The sequence below is a fragment of the Protopterus annectens genome, chromosome 6.part0, assembly GCF_019279795.1.
Source record: "Protopterus annectens isolate FY-2018-M chromosome 6.part0, PAN1.0, whole genome shotgun sequence".
NCBI lineage: Eukaryota > Metazoa > Chordata > Ceratodontiformes > Protopteridae > Protopterus > Protopterus annectens.
This window is the reverse complement of record NC_056737.1, coordinates 413,171,543-413,194,544: the sequence shown is the minus strand read 5'-3', so window position 1 is coordinate 413,194,544 and position 23,002 is coordinate 413,171,543. Positions and strand designations below refer to the sequence as shown.

Genomic DNA, 23,002 nt, shown 5'->3' with positions numbered 1-23,002 from the left:
TCTATGCAGCCATCTAACTTGCTATAATTAGTTCTGTGGATGCTGTTGCTTAGGGAACGGGGAAAGCAATTAAAAACCCTGCATTACTTTAGTGTAATCATGAATACTTAAAGACATTTAAAATACAAAATCCTCATTATGAAAATGTAACATTTTCTAACTATATGAAACTCAAATATGACTATATTAACTGGACCCAACCACAATGTATTCTTCTCTGTACAAATGTCATTACAGATTCCTGAATACAAAAATCTCTCACCAGATGCCACTCAAGTATCAGTGCTTTTCATGCAATTTCTTTCACTGGCTATTCTTATAAAGCATAATATTATGATGATAATCTGGACACAATTCTGCAAAATACATACCATTAACAAAGACAGCAAAACGCAGGAAAGATAAGTAACGTTCTCCCTCAATTGGATTCCACCCAATGTCAGGATAGCCTTTAGCAACTAGCATTGGGCAGCTCTGTAGCCCACAGCCTGCCAAATACATTACCACCTGCAAACAGAAAACAACTTGTGCTTTAGCCTTGATTTAATGTGTGTTTTACATACAATATAAAACAAATATTAATAGGCCTTTAATGACATTATTACTTGCAAGTGCCTAGGCATTTAAATATTTACCTAATTTAATAACCAATATTTTTTACAAACCTTAAAGGAAAAACAGCCAGTAAAACACAACAATTATGGAGAAGTTTGTACTCAAAAATGATTTAAGATAATCATTATTTTTATTCATCATTTTCCACAAACAGAAAATGTTGTGAGTTAAAAAATAGAGAGAAACAAATAACTCAAAATAAGTAATTTACTCCTGCAGACTGTAGTTTCTTAAAATATACAAGAAATACTGACGTATAGGTTTGTCTTCTTTATGGAAATTACTTACTTTTTTATGCAAACATAAGAAAAAAGTGGCAAGTACTTCAAAGTAAATTACTTACTTTCAAGTAAATACACATATAATTATTTTGCTAATTATTGATTGATTTTGTCTTTATTTACCAGGAAAGTCCAACTGGGCAAAGCCCATTTTCAGTGGAGGCTGGGGAGACAAGCTTCAGTAAATGACATTCATATTTACAATTTCGAGTAAACAAGCTGCAAACTAAACTGCAAATACAATGACTTGTTTGATATTTTCTATATTTTGTAGAAATAAATGATGCAGAATTCATATGACTGCTCTAGTGAGAGAGAGAGAGAGAGAGAGAGAGAGAGAGAGAGAGAAATCTAAAAAAGTAAATAATTTGCAAGTTGTCATTACTTATGAGTGAATTACATTTACTATGTCTATATATGCATCTTATTAGGGTTCATTTCAAGGCAGATCACTGGGTCCCAAAAAAATTTATGCACAAATATTCTCAAAACAGTTGGAGCTAAGTGTTGTGTCTAACCATGAATGCAAATTGTTATGGAACTTGGCCCTGACTTTGATTGTTGGTACTGTAATACACAGCCCCTGACAATAACACATGAAATGTCCCACTGGATGCTTTATAAAAGGAGTGAAGAGGTCCAGTCCAACACAATAAAATAGAGAAAGGGATGTAGAGCTGGAAACTGTACCAAATGACAAATGAGTATAATGCATGCTTGTTCAAACCTGACCATTTTAATGAGGTTGCACATCATGGAGGGAATCATCTGTCCTTTAAGGTACAGCTACGCTGAAGTTGATTTAAGGGGATGCAAACAGGGAAGATCCTTGCATAAAGGACAGTAAGGTACTTTCTTTAATTCTTGTTGCTTGCCAGATATCAGCACTCCTGTGACTCAACTGGTCCTTTCTTTGTATCTTATTTTTGTGACAGCCAATTGCAGGAGGCTGTACCCAGTAATAGTGGCAGCTTTATATATGTGCATTCCCATGCATCTGAAGATCCCAACTGCAGTGAGTAGCACTGTTTGGTAGGGCATATGCATGTCCGCAGATCTCAGTGGTGCTTGCTGTGTCTCAGAGCCTTCAATGAAAGTCAGCAAAGCAGCAGATTTGGCTGCCTTTCCTTCTCTCATGATAGGTGAGACAGTACTATGCACTCCCTCACCCCCTACTAGTTAAACCAGTTTTCAAGTCACTAATCAAGCTGAGTTGTCTGGGTCTCAATTATAGCTTTATCCCTCTTTGCCACAGATCTGGTTAGATGTAAGAGATTTTGACATTGAAGGAAAACACGAATTAAAAAGAAATCTAGCACAGATGCCATTTTAGACAATTATTTTTCAAAGACACAGCATTTGCACTAGTGTCATTCACACTATAATTTTAGACCCAGTGACCTGCACAGTACACTATACTAGCCCTGATGGCATGACAAAGACATGTGAGTCCTACAATAACTGACTAATTACTTCACTAACATGTTGCTGGTACACTTTGGGTAGCCACTAAGTTCAACAGGGTAAGGATGCTAGAGCAACCAGTGCATCAGTGGTAGAAGTGGTAGCCAAACAAGTCAACGGCATGTGCACTTGGAAGTTTTAGTAAGCCATTGTACTCCAACCTCCACTGGGGGTGGTGAAGGAGAGTGAGACATTTCTCTAATCACTAATGTGAAGGAATTCCTTCAGTCGCTACTGGGTAGGTTGAGGAGATTAGTCCTATTGCTGACAGCACATGAGCACGTGTACTCACATGCAAGCATCCATGCACGTGTGTGACATCCAAGGGCTACTAGCACTAACAGTGTTGGTGTGGGGGAGGGAATCTGATGACTGACTGTGTTCAAGATGGATGAGAAGAAGATACCAATGACAGAAGACAAAAGGGGAAGGAAATGTGCAGGCGACAATGAAAGCTGGCAAGAGAAGAGGCTCTTGGGAGGGACTCTGCTTATCATCAGGATGCAGAAAAAATTTAAACTGTCCCACTGTTTGCCAGACTGGACATGCTGAAACTAATTACATATACTGACACTTGAATGATTGTCACTCGTGGCCTATTAGTATATATTATAAGACCACTTTAGACAGTCAGTCAAGAACTGTTACTGAACAAGTTTGCAAAAGTTAATTTTGGCAGTAGCAGCCTAAACTAGTTCTCATCTTACCTAAAGTAGTGTATGACAATAACTCCTTCTCTGAAATTGGATCACTTAAAGATTTGTGTGCCACAAGCTTCAGTCCTGGGACCACTACTTTTTCACTTTTCACTTTTCTTCAATGACATAACCTGAGTTACTAAAACTCATCTTAACAATGTATGTATGCAGAAGACATACATTTGCTAAAGAGGATCAAATCTACAGAACTTTTGCAACATAAAATGCAAAAGAGCTTCAAATCCTTGTGCCTCTGGATTCAAAAAAATATATTGTTAATCTGCCCACAAAAGTCTGGCATCATGATATTTACCTCTATGCAAAATTTGTCCAATATATCCCCAGCAGTGATAATTAATAACACAGACAGCTCAATTTCAATAGAAGAAAAACAAAGGTACCAAGGAGTAACATTTGATTTATCACTAACAGTAGCATTCACAGCGCATACTGAAAAAATCATTAGCAAGGTGTTAGCAAAATTAAAGCTTTGCTATAAAATTTTACACCTATTGACTCTCTTCTGCACATACACCAGATGCAAGAAATGCTCTCATACCTAAAGTGGATAATGGGTTTCTACTTTTAACACTACAATGTGGAATTAATAGCTATAAACTACAAATGGCAGAACATTTTTTTATATTTGTACAAATTGCAAACCCATTACCCATCACTGTAATTGACTGAAAGCCTTTAATTGGTTATCAGTACAGAGGAGGTTTAAACTCCTACTATGGACAATATTGTTTAAAGTAATGATATTGGGTCACTACCCACCATTAAAAAGACTGCTGCATATCAGAGAGTAAGCCTACAGCCCCAGAGACACTCTGCTATGTCCCAAAAAAAGACAATATTTCAAAATTAATATGGGCAAAGATACTCTTTCTGCAATTGACCAGCCATCTGCCAACATTCTAAGTGAAATAAGAGAAGAACAGACACCTGGCAGATTCAAGGCTAAACATAGGGAGTATCTGCTTAATGAAAGTCAATGTACTTACAATTATGATAATGGTAATAGTAACAAGCAGTGCTGTGGTTCCCTTAAACTAGTATGCTTACTTATTTAAAACTGAAGATATTTTTCTACAAATGGTATTTTATTTATAATATGTTTAGCTTTATCGTGTGTGTGTGTGTGTGTGTGTGTGTGTATATATATATATATATATATATATATATATATATATATATATACATACACACACACATACATAGCTATCTATCTATATAAATAAATATATATATATATATATATATATATATATATATATATATATATATATATATATACATATATATATATATATATATATATGTATATATATGGGTCCCTATCAGTTGATCGAGTTTTCAGAAACCTGAAATTCGTATATGGGTCCCTATCAGTTGATCGAGTGTTCAGAAACTTGAAATTCGTATGGTTGAGACCACATGATCGAGTTTTTGAAAACCCGAAGCTTTTACATGAAGATCGCGGTACACCAAGGATTGGGAAATTTACCCTTTTTCTCACTGTAGTGCAATCTCGGAGTTAGTATATAATTTGCAAGGGGTATGGGGGGCCCTGCAAAAAATGTACAAAAAGGTATATTTTTGTATTTTTTTTTTATGTTCAAGTTTTCAGTAACTCGATCATATGGTCTCGACCGTATGAAGTTTGAGTTTCTGAAAACTCGATCATCTGACATAGACCCGTATATATATATATATATATATATATATATATATATATAAAGTATATTCTTAAGTTTGTGAGCTCATCTGAGCTCAGATGTTTCTGAAAACAGTCTGTGGACCAGTCTACCAATCCAGTCACCAAATTGAAATAAATACATACATACATAAAAATAAACATGGTCACTTGATTATTGAAAAAGCAAAAGCTCAAAAGCAGTTTTTGCAAATTAGGTCAAAGATAACCAAGGGGAATTTTTTACCTTGAGATGCACTGCTCTAATAACAGGTTATGTTTATTAAGAGAGGTGTTGGGGGTTTTAAAGTTCCCAGAAAAAAAGGCTTTACATACAGAAAAACACGATGCTAGGGATTGTGTTGGTTTCAGGAAAAGCCACTTCTTAATATTTGTACTTTTCATTGTTTAAACAAAACTGGTGCATCAGTTCATGTAAGTGTGTGGTAAGGAATTTGATGTACCAGTCTCCAAGATATGGGGACAGGGTTTGCTTGGGTGGCTACAACATATATAAGCATATGAGTTGGAGTCAGTAACAAGCAACAACATGGGTGACAGCTGTTGGAGAAGGGTTGCCAAGAAGACCTACGTGTCAGACTTTTCTATTCCATTTATATATAATCCCTCTCAATAATAGAGGTGTGCATGAATTCCACATTTCCATCAAGCAAATATTCTTAAAATTACATTGTAACTAGTTGAGGAGAGGTATGAGGCAGCTGTCAGTTAAAAGCCACATAAACACTTCAAACGATTCTAGAATTGTATTACATAATACAAATGTATGCATGCATCTATGTATGTATCTGCTTACTTTTTTGTTACCAGAGTGGGTGGGCTGGTGCTGCGAACCCTTTTGGACATGGCTTAGGCACAATGGTAGAGTTTCAGTGCTTAATGGTTACATTTGTTTGAGGTTACATTTATTCATGTAGACTTTAATACAATTGATAGTACATATTTATTTATCTTATGTTTCAAGTTTAATGGATTGACCAACTGAGCTGTGGTTTACCTCTAGTGGTGGCCCAGGAAGAAAAACTCTAGCAAATACTAATAATACAACAGGGAATAGTAACAAAAAATACATATGGGTTGCATAATAATTTTAGAGAGTATAGAAGTAGTCGTATTAACATAAAAAGGTCATACCAGTTTGCAAAATCTACCAAAAAGTTTCACATTAAATAAATTTCCTCTAGATTGTGTGCTAAAAGTTAAAGTAGGCAATGGTAGCACATTTAATAAGAGTAACTTGGTTTTAAATACTTTCTACATAAACATACATTTTAAAATCTCTTAAGGTTAGAAGGCACAAAGAGTAAGAATGGATTAGAGTACACAGCTGGTGAAGTAACAGTACTAAGAAGAAATGTAAGGTTACATGCTGGTACTAAGTATGTAATCAAAGGGGTTAAGCCTAATGGGGCATAAGCAGAAGTGTTAGCTCAGGTAAATGGAGGAGAGAGTTTGCTGTGTATGTAAGCAGAAGTGTTAGTGCATTTTAAAGGAACCATATATAAGGGTGGAAGTGGAGGCGATGGAATATACGTAAATGGTAGGATGGAAATGAGACACTTATTAGAGCTAGTGTATAACATAAAACCTATGCATATGCAGACTATCAAAGCTTCCTTTGTCATCTCCACCCCAGCCTATGTCAAAAGATTGCAGGGAAAGGTTTTGTTTCCCTTCCAATATGAGACATGCTTGTCTCACACTCTGGGGTAATAGATATCATAAAAATGTTTACAAACTTTAGTGAGCATCCTTCACTGTACTATCAGGAATTCCACAAATTCCCAATTGTCAGCATCACCTGATTCCTGCAATCATTTCATACTTGCTTGTTCAATGTATTAGTGAATCAGTTCCTTTAAATCAATGGAGAAAATAATTTTGAGTCTTATTCTATTTTCTGGGAAACAGGATGTCTGGAGACTCATTCTACATCTTTCCAGACTAATCAGCTACATTGCTCTCCCTCTATACAAGCTGTTTCAGTCTCCCTAGACTGAAAAGATGATTATCTTCACACCCCCATTCATGACGATCACAGGCCTTTTTTGAAATGACATGCCTTGGAATTTCAGTACTTCTTTGTCTTTTGGTCTTTCTACCACACCACTAACACTAGTGTATAGCCTAAAACCAATGCCTTCACAGACTGTGTACAAGCATGTATATTATGTACAGAATTCTCTTGACAGTTCTATGTAATTCAGTTTGTTTAGCAAATTGATATTAATTAGAAGGTCCCTTTCATGTTTTTGCGCTATGCTTTTAATGGTGGATCATCAAAGGAGTTTATAGAACTGATGATTTTGATTCAAAATTTCTGGGAATTGAGAAGACCATACATTCCCCTAGTTACCATCTATATTTTTAGGGTTTGAATATTGTTTCTTGTTTTAATAACACATATGATTTTAAGTGCACAGCAGAAGAGGTAGTACTCTGACACCAACAGAGCTGAGTCTTGTACTCTAACTTCCAATGATTGCATCCTGAGCTTCTTAACAAAATCAAGTTATGTCATCCATTTCAAACAAATGTTCCTATTTTTGAAGCTATAAACTTTATAAAGAAATGAAAATAGAAAACTGTAGAGCATAAACAAATCTTTACAGTGGTAATGGTCATTAAATTCTGGGTCTTAAACTGGACTTTATAAGTCAGAATAAGCACAATAAATATTAATGTTGTAATATCTTGTAAACAACTCAGTAACTACTCACACTACACACATACTATCAACAAAATTATGCTTGACCATCTGAGAGCTTTCATATGAGGCTATGCAGTTCTGTCTCTGTTACTTGGTTGTTGAGATAGAAAAATATGAAAATCATAATATAAATAAATAGTATACGGACAACAATTAATACCTCTTTAGCAGCAATAGACAGAGGTCAGTTGGAAGCATGAAGATTAAATATTTCATCAGCTTGTATATAGCACAGTTTTGGAAGTATTAATGCTAATACAAACAGACTACATTGACGTCTAGAGGTGTCAGTAGGATTTAACTACAGAAACACCTGGAGGCATCACTAGCCTGCAGTGTTAAAGGAGGGCCAATGAAGTGTTGTTAGAAAACAACAGTGATGTAGTTCAGAAGTGCAGTCCAAAGTAAATTATACTGATTTATAATCTTTGCTCTGATCTGGTATTCAAAACAGTAGTGATTCCTGTGTATAATAAGCAGAACAAATGGGAGCAACTAGGTTTACATGAGCAGTGCTTGTGAGACAAAAGCTTACTCTGCTAAGAGAATCTAGGATGCTGTTACATTGTCTTTAGAGCTGTATTTATTTGCTCTTATAAGGACAGGGTGTTGTCTATAGCACATCTTATCTACTTGCATTTGCCTGAAAATGGAATATCACCTGAAGAATTTTTTTTCCAGTTTCAGGGCATAGGTTTTCTTATAGTAAGAACTGCTGATATTAAGATCATATAATACATGAAAGGAAGATAAGTGCTGTTATACTGCTGAAGGGATATCTACAGGCATTTGAGGAGCTATGTACAGAAAAAGAGAAGAACATTCACACGGAAAAGAATTGCATAAATTATTAATCAAATCGACATATATGCAAACACAATGAGGTAACATTTCATTTGGATACAGATTTGTGTATCCTTAAATCTGCAAAGATACAAGCTAGGACAGTCTAAGCCAGGTGGTGGGAAGTGATCTTAGTCATCCTTTTTCTATAAAGAAGAACAGGCATCCCACCCCTTCAAACCATACAGCTAACTATACTAGCACACCCTTCTCCACTGACTCCCTCTCTATTGCTCACTTAAATATTCGTAGCATTAATAACAAATTAACACAACTTCATGCCTTAATTGATTTCTATGCCTTTGATATCCTCTGTCTCACAGAAACCTGGCTTAAACCCAGTACCAAAGACAACGAATTTACTCCCCCAGGCTATAGCACTTTAAGGCAAGATCGTCTTAATAAAAAGGGCGGAGGAGTGGCCGTCCTATACAAATCACAACTTCAGGTAGCCTTAATTGACTCCTTGCCCCCCTCCCCAGGAAATGCTGAAATACTTTGCACCAAACTCCAAGTTAATAAATCCAAGGCTATTAACATAATATGTTCCTACATCCCTCCAGGCAAGAACATCAATACCCTGGAAAATATCCTTAGCTGGGCCTCCTGTAGCTTTCCCCAAGAAACCATAATCTTAGGTGATTTCAACATTGACTGGAACTCCTGCAAACCCCCACACCCTCCATTCACCTTAATCTCTTTAACTATCATCAAACCATCAACTCCCCTACTAGAATAAATAAATCCACCCACAAACAAACCATTCTAGACTGGATACTAACCAACAACAATCCCTCTCCTATAAAACAGGAATACTCCCTGACAATATCAGTGACCACCTCCTTACCTTTATCACTAAACAAAATTCAACAATCCCAAACCAACTACTTTCCGTACCAAACACAACAAAACAGAATTCAACCTAGCATCCTTTCAAAATGAACTCAAGGAATACAACTGGTCTACTCTAAAATACCTCCCAATAGATGAGGCTGTAACCCATTTCAACAATACCTTCCTACAAATTCTAAACCAACATGCCCCATCCCGATTAGTCAGAGTCAAATCCAAAGCAGCCCCATGGCTCTCTAAAACAACTAAACAAACTATGCGAGCTAGAAATAAACTATGGTCTAAATGGAGGTCCACAAAAAACCCAATTGACCATCAAAACTTCAAACAGCTGAGAAATAAAACAAAGAAGCTTACCATTCTGGACAAGAAAAACTACCACCTTCAATACCAACAAAACCAACACCAAAACCCAAAACTATTTTGGTCAGGAATAAACAAACTACTCCATCCTGGCAACACCAAAACGCCTACCCCAGCTAACCTAGCACAAACCCAACCTAACATTATAGCCGACACTTTCAACAACTTTTTCTCTCAAACAGTCACCTCACTTGCAAGTACCATGACCCCCCCCCCAACCCTCCAAACTACCCCCACTCAAAACAGCACACACATGCTAAAGTTTAGTACTGTCTCAACAACCTATATACATAAGCTTCTATCTAAACTCAAACCCTGCACCCCTTCTGCAGACAAGCTTCCAGCTGAATATCTGTAACTAGCTGCATCCGAGATAGCCTACCCAGTCTCCATCTTAATAAACAGAACCATAACTGAATCCAAAATCCCATCCTGTTGGAAAATCTCCCATATTATTCCCCTCCATAAAGGAGGAAACTCCAACGAACTCTCCAATTTTCGGCCTATTGCCCTTCTATCTCCTCTATCCAAAATAATGGAATGCTGCATTCACCATCAACTTCTACATTATATCTTAAATAACAACTTGCTTGTAGACTCACAACATGGTTTTAGACCCTACCACAGTACTTCAACTGCCCTTCTCTCCTTCACTGACTCTATCAATAAAAACCGCAACAATAACCTGTTCTCCTCTGCACTATTCTTAGACCTCTTAAAAGCGTTTGATATGGTCAACCATAAACTTCTCCTCGATACCCTACAATCCCTCTCACTTGATTCACAAGCATTACAGTGGTTCGACTCATACCTGACTAATAGAAAACAAGCAGTCCTCTGGGACAGCCATCTATCCTCTCAACTCCCTGTTACTATCGGCGTCCCACAAGGATCCATCCTAGGTCCCCTACTTTTCCCTATTTTCATAAATAACCTGCCCACTTCCCTCCCAACATCCACTTGTATACAGTATGCAGATGATTCCACTCTCATCTGCTCTGCTTCTTCCCCAGCACAACTCCACTCTGCTACCCAGGAGGTCTTCACTGCAGCAGAAAAATGGTTCCAACATATCTGTCTCCTCCTAAATCCCAAAAAAAACAAACTTCTACTGTTCACCCCTACCTCTAAATCCACCCCTATCACCTTTTCCATTGTATCGTGCAATGGCACTGTCATCCAACCTGACTTTTCCACTAAACTGCTAGGCGTAACCATAGACAATCAGCTAAATTTTGACTATCACATTGACTTAACTATCAAGTCAGTCAATAAAAAGATGGGTGCCCTTTACAGACTTAAGCCCTTCCTTACTGCCACTTCCCGAGTGGCTCTCGCCCAAACTCACCTCATTTCTACATTATTGTATGCCTCTCCTTCCTTTATCAATATATCTAAAGCCAATCTTCAAAAACTGAATACCGCCTACCACAGTATAGCCAGATTTGCCACTGGCTCTCTATTCCAAACTCATCACTGTCTTAACTTAAAGAAACTAAACTGGCTTGAACTTCCTAACCTAATACTACTTCAGCAACTAATCATCACTTTTAAAATTCTACATTACCCCTCCAACACACTCACACTAAATAAACTCATCACTCCTTATAAAAATCTCACTACACTTAGATCAGCCAACAAGCTACTAGTTACTACTTTGAAATCTCATAATAAATCAGGTGATTCCTTATTTGCAAACACTGTCGGTTCTTACTGGAATAAACTCCCCACAGAACTGACCTCCCTAGGCTTATGCCATCTTTTCAAAAAACAGATGAAAACTCACCTAATAACTCACTGGCTATGCCCCTGCTCTAATCCTGACTGACCTCAGCAAATTTATTACTCTCCCCAGTCTGCTCCTGTGTACATTTGCTCTTCTATTCTAACTTAAACTGACTTCCACAGTCCCTTTTTTTATACCTCCACTCTTCTGTTCTTAGTTCTGTATTGACTCCCCCTCTGACCACTCTGTTTTTTCTGTCTCTTGCGTCTTTTAGCTGACCTCCTATAATCCTGCTACCTTTTAGATTTCTCACTATCTTTGTTTTTCCCCCTCTCCTTTACCTACTGCCTGTTCCTTAGCCTCACTAAGTCCAGAATTCCTATACCTAACAGTAACTGTACTTTATTATTTCCTTTCTCTTTACATCATTTCTGCCTTTTACCTATCTCTAACCTTTTAATATCTTTTACACTACTAACCTGCCTGTTTAACATTATATATTAACCACTTTTATGCTTTCAGCCAAGACCTATTTGTTGTCATGACCAGCTACTATGGATATTGTTTTAACTTTAAATTGTTTTTTGATACTGAAGCTTTTCTCCTCAGCCCCTGACTGAATTTTGATTGTCATCTAGTCAGATTTGTACATGAAAAATGTATTTGCATTTGTATTTGCATTTGTATTTTGCCGTATTATACTATATTAGTTTTAGTTTTATTTGTATAGATAGTATTATTAATGACTTCATATATTGTAGTGTATTAGTCTGATAGTGGAGCTTTTCTCCTCGGGCCTCTGCTGAAAATGGACATGTATCCAGCCAGACTAGCCCAGTTAACAAATGTAAAATAAAATAAATAAATAAAAGGCATAGGTGCCTTTCTGATGTCCAAGAAATTTGATTCTGAATTGTAGGTACACTGTTTCTTTGCTGTTTATAGCTCTAGATATTCCAGTCTCAACTTGAAGGCAATAACTGCAGCAACTATGACAGTATGCAAAGAACAATAATTACAAGTTTCTGGATGCAAACAGCCAAGACGAGCAATGAGGCACAAAGCAAAATTACCTTGTGCTAATAACTGCATAGCTTTCACAGCTGAGTTTTTCCTCTTAACAGTACACACCAGCTAGGTACAACCAGCAAATATTTAAAATACCTTTAAAACAAGCAGACACGACTGCCATTCTAGAGTGGAATCAGGCTTTAACAGACTAGGAAAGGCTTTACTGGACCTTCTTACTGCTAAAGGTATGTGATGAGATAATTAAATGGAATCAATATGCTGGATGACTAGTTTAAGTGTCCCTTTTATAAAGGGGGCACATAACTGCCTTTTGTAATACACAGTGGTAACTGTGTAAGCAATGTTGTGTTTGAGAATATTCCATACATTCTATATATCTTGGCAACCTTTTCCCTATGGGCTCACCTGAAATCTAGATAAAATGAACCTCTTTGTTCAAGTTGGCCCACTGGCACCAGCTTCTGCACTGATGACCTGTATTCTGTAAGTGGACAATCTACTGAATAGTAATAATGCAAGGATGGGTAGCTGCTGGTTTGTTTTCTTCTATTCTGGGGGTGAAGAAGTGGGTAGTAGTGACTATCGGCCTGACTCCAGCTGAAGGACCAAAGGTACTGCACCCTACAAGGATTTTTAGCACGTCAGCCCTATGGCCATACAGATCTCTGGGCAAGCTGTGGAGCATGATTCTGTAGCTGCTATTTGGAACTCCATGAAGGTCAACAGGATATTAGGTGCAAAATGCAGTACCTCCAGTACTGCCTTAATTGTGTACAATGGCACTTGTTCTTGCCACTTAATTCTTCTGAAGTACCTCTGTAGTAAGGGATAAAAGTGTTATAAGGAAATTATGAAACAGCTGAGGTGGCAGAACTGAAGTTCTATTTGAGTATATTAAAGGAAAAATTAGAAGAATGTAGTTAAATAATAATCATGAAAAAATTTCTTAGTTCAGTGTGAACTCAGAGACTATGCCATGGAAAAATGTATCATATAAAGTGAGATTTTGTCCTCACAGAACATCAAAAAAAGTCAAAGTACACTAAAAACGCTGAATATGGCCATCATACATGTTGGAAGTAATATCATCTAGAAACAAAGATTTGCAGGAAAGAAACTTCAGTTTACTGTAATTGTAGAGCTCAAAGGGTGATGAGGTTACAATTTCTAGTAAGAAAATATTATTCTCTCTTGAGACTGTGGTTTTGATGTGTAGTTTCAGGTGCAAGATCCTGCTCAGAAGGGTGCAAATCACTTCCATTTGTGAAACCATCTTGATTTCCATCAGTTGATAAAATATGAAATGAAGTAAATGAAGAATCCTAACCTTTGAAATTTTGAATCCTACCCCAAGTAATGATAGCAAACAATCCAGGATTTATCCAACCTTACATAAACAGGGATCCATATTTGACATGCTACCCATACAGCAAACCATTTCCATATACAGCAACTCTGCTCAGAAATCTGCTCCAGGCTACAACCAGGAATAGGATATTTTTTCAAGGAGCCAAGCATGCAGCTTCAAATATGTTAGACTGAAGTAAACACAGTTGCCCTTCTGCTGAGTCAACAGGTTTGACATTGGTGAAAATAGCTGGGGAATGACCTGTGACAACTTTGGGTGCTAAACAAATGTAATATCTATATTTTGAGAAGAAGCCTCTAAATAATGTGAATTTTGTGTGTATTTGTGACAAACCTCCCCCTCCATAAAAGCACCTGTTTTAATGGAGCAGAAACCAATACAGGTCTGCAGTTGTAGCTTTTAAAGAACACGTCTGTGAATGGAGTGCCCCCAAAGAGCAATGAGGGGCTCTCAGGAAGAGGTAATGTTTCCCACATTTTAGCTTCCAATGTTAAACAGCTGAGACTATCAGCTATGAAACTGAGATATTCTGAATGCATTTAGCACTCAGAAGCAGGTGTTTTAAATGCATGAGTTTCTACAGAAAAAAATAGTATTGAATGTTCCTTTGTAATTTTATTGAGTGTCCTGATGAGAGTAGCACTTCTTTTTAAAATGAGGGATAACACAGGGAATTGAAATATCTATCAGAACTAAATAATGCAGCTATAAAAACACAAATATGCATCTGGTGTCAATAGCTCCTCTGTATGGAATTACAGAAATAATTCTGACAGCGGACATATGGAAATGCAGCACAACTGCAACCTCCAGGATTTATTTAATTGCAAATGAATTTATCTGAAATCTGGAAGCTCTTGCTGCAGAATTTTTTTTTCCTTACACATGTGGACTGTCTAAAAGGCCTTAAAGAATTTAGTGTACAGCATTCTCACACTTTGCTGGTTAGGAAGCCATAAAAGAAACCAACTCTTTCACTTTTCCTTAATGAAAAGAAAGAATGATAAAACAGCATTGCTTAGGGATAATTTCAGTAATTACTATCATCCCAGAAAAAATTGCCATTTGTTAGACATTTGTTTTTACAATGACCTACAGAGACCTTAAAAATGTATGTTAGTGATATGAAGAATACAGCCAAAGGCTATGAAGTTGGTGAGGGTCACAATTCTTAAAAAGAAGATTTCACATTGGAAGTCAGTTTTAATAATATTTGCTACTCCTGAGCTATTTTGGGATTTGCCAGAAGCAATGATATTCTTAATCCATTTCCATTGCTCTGATAGGATGTGGGTTTCTTGTAGGAGGATTAAATTAGCTTTGGATTTGAATATCAAATGTAGAAGTAGTTTTCTTATTTTTTTCGAGTTGGATCTCTTTGACATTCCAGGAATCAAATGATCACATATCTACTATTATAACTATGTGTCAGTAAAGGATAAGTGTGGTGGGTAGAGTTGGTACAGTAAATGTAAGAGGTAGGACATTGGCATATAACTCTTCTTGCATCAAACTTGTGCCTATTCACTAAACTATTATGGCCGGAAGAGATGGGGGAATTGGATGATAGAGTTATAACAGGAGTTAAAGCAGAAATGGTTAGGTGGAAATCTTCTTGTTACTAATGCTTTGATAACATTTAACCCCATATTAAAAACATATATAGTACACATAACAAACAGCATGTCTTCCTATTTTAACTTCTGCTAGTCTTCTAGCTCTCCATAGTTTTTGAATTATGAGGGAAAGTAATGGTAGGCAATATAGTTTGGTGTAATGAAATAGAATATTCCCCAAAACTGGTGTAAGGTGAGAGGGTTCTTAGAGTTGATTAAGGTAGTGTAAACATTTATATAACCCTGAGGTTTTGTTGACTAGTGCATCTTGATTGGGGTATTAAGCTGTGTTATTAATTAGAGAGCTAATACCAGTTGTCACTGATGGTATTAATGCATGCAAAATATGTCAGGTTACTTGTTAGTGTTTCCAGGTATATTTCTCATTTCTGGTCTAGAAGCTTCACAGTAATAAACCCACAAATTTATAGGTTGTTAGTTTTATAACAGAAGAGGTATTACTATATTAATAATATATGGTTGTTAAAGTCTAGTACACACAAGAGCATACTGAGAAAATTTTTCTTCGAATAGGTGGTTAATCATAAAACAATAAGCAAATCAGAGCATATATAATACTTATGCATTCTCTGTATCTGTTTTCACAAAAAAAGGAAATAAAAATATTTTATATAATTCTTAAAAAGAAATTAAATACTTTGAAAATAAATAAATTATGAAAAGGTGTGTAAAACAAAACATGAACCAAATAACAAGGCAAAATTGAAAAATAAAGCAAGATGAACATGGGAAAAAAACAGTCATACAGCAATGTACTTTAAGAAAAGAGAGGCTCTAAGATGGAGGCCAGTAAAAAATCACATAACTGAAATTCAGGTCTGTGGAAGGTGTGACTACAAGCATGACAGTTTACCCTGCCCAGTTATTAATTAAGCTTTGAGAATCAGTGCTAGATAAGGATAGCTTGCAAAATGTTAAAGAAAAAACAAGTGTTTTCAAAAGAATTTGCAAGTTGTTGGATAGAAATACATACATGAATGAGTCATTGGCACTTTTTAGCAATAATGTAGCTATGGCAAAGCTTGAGCTCAAGCTGTTACATCACCTCGGCTGAACTGCTGATCAAGTGCAAGTACAATACAATACAGTATAGTAATTACATTAATTTAAGTAGTCATGACTGACCTAATAACTGCTTAAATGAATATGTTTCTTTTTTCTTGTGTGTGCATGCTTTTGGGGGAATAACTGTGGCAGGAAACTACTATAATCGCTTTGCTACTGTTTTTTGTTGGCCCTCAGCTTAGGAGGATGCTTTCTTTTTTCTAGGCCTCAACTTTAGAGTATTTTTCAGTCCTCTGGGGATTGTCAAACTCTGCTTGTCATTACAATAACGATACTGTCAGTCAAAAAATACACTTGCAGCAATGATAAAGGTTTGCACAGGAGCTAGTTTCAAAGAAGTATCGAGCTTACTAGTCATAATGAATTTAAATTAGATACTGCTACAGAGAGCAATATGTTGTTAGAAGATAATTTTAAAGCTTTTGATCCATTTGGCACCAAAGACACAGATGTGCATATTGTTAACCTATTCTAGCCAGTAAGTCAGGAACTACTAATATGTCAGTATAAAATAAAAACTTCAGATCTGATGTTGTCAAGTCTTCATTCATTTTTGACAGATGGTTTCAGTTCCATCTTCTCAGAATCTACTCAGCTGTTATACATAGCTCACGTCAGCCAAAAGCTCTTGAGCTAAGGCTCTACCCACAATACCCCTCTTCCATTACCTCAGATCTTGTTTGCCACTCTAAAAATTGCATGCATCAGCTGATACTCTCAGCTAAGTGCTTTAATTTTTCTAGTTGATTATTGTGTTTTCTAGCAATTTTTGCTAAAAAGCTCTTTGTATTTCTTCTTGGATAGTTATCTGTTCTTTTTTGCTAGTGTGTGACTGTTTTTTGCTGTTTCTACCCATCCTCTTTACCTAACAATATTTATACTTACCATTGTTGGTAAGAGGGCTTCTCTTCCTTTCCTTTCTTACCATTGGTAGTCTTTAGATACCAATGTTGGTATTATTTTCCCTTTCACTCTCTATACCCTCTGGGTATTTCTACTCTACCATTGTTCATAGACCTTATTAAAAAAAACCTCCTTTCCTTCTCTTTCTCCTTTTTCTACCTGTGTGATGTGAATGTGTATGTATGAGTTGCATTCAATATGTCAGAAAAACAAAAGCGGACATCTGTCTTCAAACAGTGTCAGGACTGTGGCAGAAACATGCGTAATTCAGATAGGCATCTTTCTTGTGTGTACTGTTTGGGCGTCCCTCAGTTGGACATTACTTGTAAAATTTGTCAGGGCTTTGTACTTTAGCAGAGAGATGCAATAAACTTTTAGTAAAGCCCTATCTAAGGCTGAGACTTCAAAATCTCTGAAGCCAGATGTCAACAAAAGAAACCACTCTGTGCTGTCCTCTCCTTCGGCACATGAAGTAAAGTCCCAAAAGCCGCAGGTTCCGATAGTCTTCTCAGAACTGAAAGCCAAAGTACCAAAAGTGACAGTATCAACAGCTTCTGCACACAGAGTGGCTCAGTCTCCATTGGTTGCCAACGGTCATTGAACCGATTTAGACCTCTTCGGCACCAACCACTATTTCTGTGCCTATGATCTCTTCGGCACTAACAATAGTTTCTGCACCACCATCACTTTCCACTCATTCAGTTCCAGCTTTCCCTTTTGCACAGCATTCTATGGTGCCAAAAAGTTGATCCAGTAATAATTCCCAGGACTAGATATTCCCCTTCAGTAGACCCATTCTTGGGTCAACTTCCCAGCCCTTTTCTGGATAGGCCTGTGTCACCTTTGGGAATGTCGAGCCATTCTTCCAGGAGTCTCTCCGAATTGGCAGTACTTAGATTGGTGGAGCAGCTTTTGGCAGCCAGGGGTCTCCCCGTACCTTCACAGACCTCTCTCCTGCCCATAGCTGAGGCTTACTCTCCAAGCATTCCACCAGTTTATCCTGCCTCAACCTACTTTCAGGGTTTGGAGCCCTCCACTTCAACAATCCTGGTACCAGCTACCTTGGTGCTGATGGTGGACCTCACCTTGGCACCAGAGTCGACTCCTTGGTCTTTGGCTCCTTCGGATCCATTCCACACCTGAGACAGTGGTTTGACTGTCGGTTCTGAGACACTTAGTATGGTTCCAGTTGGTTCCATGGTGCTGTCTTCAGCTCTCAGAGCCATGCCAGTTTCAAGCCCTCTCCTGGCTCCTGCTCTGGGTGATGGCTTGTCAGAGCAGAGTGTGACCCTGGCTCTGAGGTTGTCTTTCTTGGTTCTGGGCTCACATCCCTCTTCAGGTGGGCCTGCCTTCCAGATTATGGAGAAAGCTTTGGCCTCAGCAGGTTCTCAGCTGGCTCCATCCTCATCAGCGTGCCATATTTTCATATCCTCTGGTTCACAGCTGTCATAATCTACTATGTCTGGACAGCGGGCACAAGAGCTTCAAGACACCCTGGTTCAGGGTCCCTCCTCTTCGGAGTCTTCTACAGAATTTCCCCTTGAGGAGACACCCTGTAAGAGGATGTGCAAGAGGAACCACATTGAGTTTCTGGAAGAATCAGTCACCCAAGACACAAATTACGATGAAGGGGAAGGATCCCCCCCTGTCACCCCCTGAAGGTGTCTCTTTTGGAGACATCCTTGAAATACTGAGACAGAGGGGTGATTGGAAGCCCTCAAACCCATCCTCTGAGGAATCTTTGTTCTTGCAAGCATTTCATGCCCACCCCTCTACTTCCTGGTTGACCCTACCCTTGGACGACCTAATTAATCTGATTACCCAGTGGGTATGCAATGCTACTGATTCTATAGAGCTCTTTCTCTGGAGGCCAGATAAACTTTTAACAACTCCAGAAGATCAGCACCATTGGTGTAAAGGTCTAGCAGTGGATGCCATGGTGGTGGCGGTGGCCAACAAGAAGGAACTCGCTGAGGAGAGTTCTACTGTCTATCCTCCTAACTGGGAGTCTAGGATGATGAACAGATTTGGGAAGCAGGCTTTTGCCTCATCAACCATCGCTATTAGGTCCTTGAACTTCTTGGCACATTTTACTAGACTCCAAAGGGATCTGATAACTAAGCTTTCAGACAACCTTACAGGAGCTTTATCTGATGAGGCTTGGGACAAGGTTGCCTTGCAGCTTGCCACCCTGGAGTCTATTTTAAACTCGTCCATATGGCTCATTGCCCATGCAGCTGAAGGAACATCTAGGGCAGCGGGTACAGGTGTTGCCATAAGGCAGCATGCCTGGATGCACTTCTGCGACTTTGCAGAACCTTTCAAATCTTCCTTCATCAACACTCTGGTTGACAGATCCTCTTTGTTTGGCCCAAAAGTTAAAGACATGCTAGCCAGGTGTGAAAAGGACAGAAATACCCTTTCTACCATGGGCATTCATTTTTCTACTCCTTAACTATCCTATTCTAGGAATCAAAGGACTGGGGAAATGTGGTTCAAAAAATCCCAAGGGCCTTTTCATGACACTCGTGGTGAGTACTCCCCTCGGGGCAGAGTGGGGAACACTTCTGGAAGATGTCCTCTCCAAGGCATGTAACCAGGGCTCCAGAGATTCCTTTTCCAGACAACCCTATCAGCACTCTTGAATGGAGGCCCAATTGCTAAACTCTGGAGGCAGTCAGGGGAAGATTTTCACTGCACCAATCTGTCTGGCCTAAGATAACTTCAGATACCTGGGTGAAGAAAATTATCACCAGAGGTTACCACATCCCATTCAGTCTTTTTCCAAGACTTCTAAAACAAATCCCTGATGTTCCACCCAGTCAGAGGGATCTAGCAGCAGTAGAAATCCAAAAGCTGCTTCTAAAAAGAGTCATCCAAGAAGTCCCACCAGACCAAAGAGGATCCAGATTTTACTTAAGATTATTTTTAGCGTCAAAAAAGACAGGGAACTGGAGACCAATTCTGGATCTCAGCCTATTGAAAAAATTTCTACAACAGACAACATTCGGGATGGTCATGGTTCAGTCTATCCTTCCCTTCCTAGAGAAGGATGATTGGATGTGCTCACTAGATCTTCAGGATACGTATTATCACATAAAGATGAACAAGCGCTCCAAAAGAGATCTCCACTTCTGGCTAGAAGCCGGTCATTACCAATTTCAAGCACTGCCATATAGTCTCACCACAGCTCCCAGGGTGTTCACCAAATGCATGGCAGTCATAGCATCTCACTTGAGACTGTAAGGATTCTGAGTGTTTCCATATCTAGACGATGGGCTCCTCACCGCCCTCTCCAGTCATCTACTGCTCTACACAACAGACTTTGTGCTACACCTCGCAGACACTCCAGGAATTTCCATAAACAAGGAGAAGTCACAGCTGAATCCCATACAAGATCTAGAGTTCATAGAAGCAAGACTCAATATGATTTCCTGCATAGCCTCCCTTCCTCTACACAGGCTGATGAAGCTAAGGTCACAAGTTCAAGTGATCATCTCCCAAAACAAAGTTCCTGCTCGCAAACTCTGGGGTCCATGGCAGCAACTAAAACATTAGTATCCCTAGTGAAATATCACATGTGGCTTCTTTAATGGCTCTTAGTGTCACAATGGTTGATTCTAACACATCCAATGTCCCAGCCAATCCTGATAACAAATCACTGCAAATAGAATTTATCTTGGTGGAAAATGCCAGAAGAAAATCTGTGGTGTCACTCCTTTTCTTCCCCTTCGCCTAAAGCCATATTGACCACAGATGCTTCACAGATCGGGTGGGGGGGCATTATCTGGGGAAGACTGCCCAAGGCACTTGGTCCCCACAAGGGGCCAATTTGCATATCAACGTTCTGGACTTAAGGGCAGTGCTTTTAGCATTGCAAGCATTCCAATCTGTCCTTTCTTCGGGGACAATTGCAATCCAAATCAGACATGTCAGTAGTATGGTATATCAACAAACAAGGAGGAACCAGATCCTTACCCTTTATGTCGGGAAGCCCTAAGAAATTGGCAATGGGCTATTAATTCCAACCGCTTTCTGGTAACAATGCATATCTCGAGGAAATCCAATGTGATTGCAGACAAGTTAAGCAGATGCATTCTGCTGTCTCACGAGTGGTCTCTCAACCACAACATAGTGATGAAGATTTTTTCGTCGTTGGGGCCAGCCATGCTGTGATATGTTCGCCTCCCCAATAAAAAAACAAATGCAGCAGCTACTTTGCCTTAATCCCTGAGATGCACTTCTCCTCGATTGGCCCTCGGGACTTCTTTAATGCCTTTCCCCCTATTCTACTAATCCCCCAGTTTTTGAGGAAAGCCCAAAGGTTGAGAAGCAATGTAATTCTCACTGCACCCAATTGCCCCCATCAAGTCTGGTTCCCCTTTCTTTGGCCTCATCTGGTTCACTGCCCTTGGATTCTGGATCTGACTTTGGACCTATTATCTCACCCTCAGCTCACGGCTTGGTATCTCCAATTCTGGTAATTGCCAGGCAGAATAACTCCCTTATCTTCTTCAGTACAAAGGATTCTTCTGGTTTCCATAAACCATCCACCAGAAAGCTTTACCAAAGCAAATGGAAAAGATTTTTGATTTGGGCCTATTCCAAAAACATAGACCCTTTCTCAGCATCAGTGGACAAGGTCCTAGAATATTTAGCCATCTTTTTTGAATCGGGAGCCTCTACTTCCACAATTAGAGTACACTTAACTGCTATTTCCAATTTTCATGACAGACTTGATGAAGATTTCCTGATGTCTCATCGTTTGTGCAAATTTTTCTTAAAGGTGCTTTAAATTTAGAAGCTCCATTCAAAGACCCGGTAGTAGCATGGGATTTGACCTTAGTTTTACAAACCCTAGTTCATTAGCCGTTTGAGCCAGCAGATACTTGAGACCTCAAGTTTTTGTCCTGGAAAACAAAATTCCTGGTAGCTATCACTTTGGTCAGGAGAATTTCTGAATTGCAAGCTTTATGTGTAAAACATCCTTACATCATCTTTCACAAGGAGAGAGTGTTGTTAAGAACCAACCTATCATTCCTCTCTAAAGAGGTGTCAGAATCTAATATTAATCAGTCCATCGACTTCCCAGTCTTCTTTCTAAATTTTTCAAACAAAGGTGAATACTGCTTACACCTGCTGGACGTCCATAGACAATTACACTTTTACCTGGACAGAGCAAAATCTTCTAGAAAATTGGACCAGTTATTTATACCTTTTTAGGACCTGGATTGGGTAAACTGGTATCAAAAGTTACCTTATCAAGATGGCTTAGAGTTTGTATTACCTTTGTTTACATCTGGAATAAACTCAAACTACCTGCTCCAGTTAGAGCGTATTCCACTAGATCTGTTTCCACTTCAGCTGCCTTTCATTCCAAGGCCTCCATGGAAGACAAATGTTCTGCTACATGGGCTACTCCTCATATGTTTATCACTCATTACAAATTAGATATGGTCTCCAGGGAAAAAGCATCCTTTGGCTCTATGGTACTCAGGAATATCCTTCCTTAGGTCTGCCCAGGACCTAAAGTAGCTGGGGACTCTGTCCCATCTGTCAAGAATTAATGAAGATTGACAACATCAGATAAAGAAGTTATGTCCTTACCATAATGTTCCATCTGTGTTGTCGATCTTCTTTCATTCTTGGCATCTCACTTACCTTCCCCCTTCAAGAAACTTCTGCAGGATAGGACCTAGTCCTTGGATGCTACAGGGTTATTCC

General features: G+C 38.5%; 1 protein-coding gene across 1 annotated transcript in view; it reads right to left on the bottom strand.

The window, feature by feature from the left end:
- RYR3 (ryanodine receptor 3) overlaps positions 1-23,002 on the bottom strand; it is a 3,250,282-nt gene that overhangs the window by 1,096,430 nt on the left and 2,130,850 nt on the right. Inside the window, exon 43 of the mRNA XM_044074157.1 lies at positions 372-507. Within this exon, the coding sequence (XP_043930092.1) occupies positions 372-507 (136 nt within the window). The remainder of the gene's footprint in view (positions 1-371; positions 508-23,002) is intronic.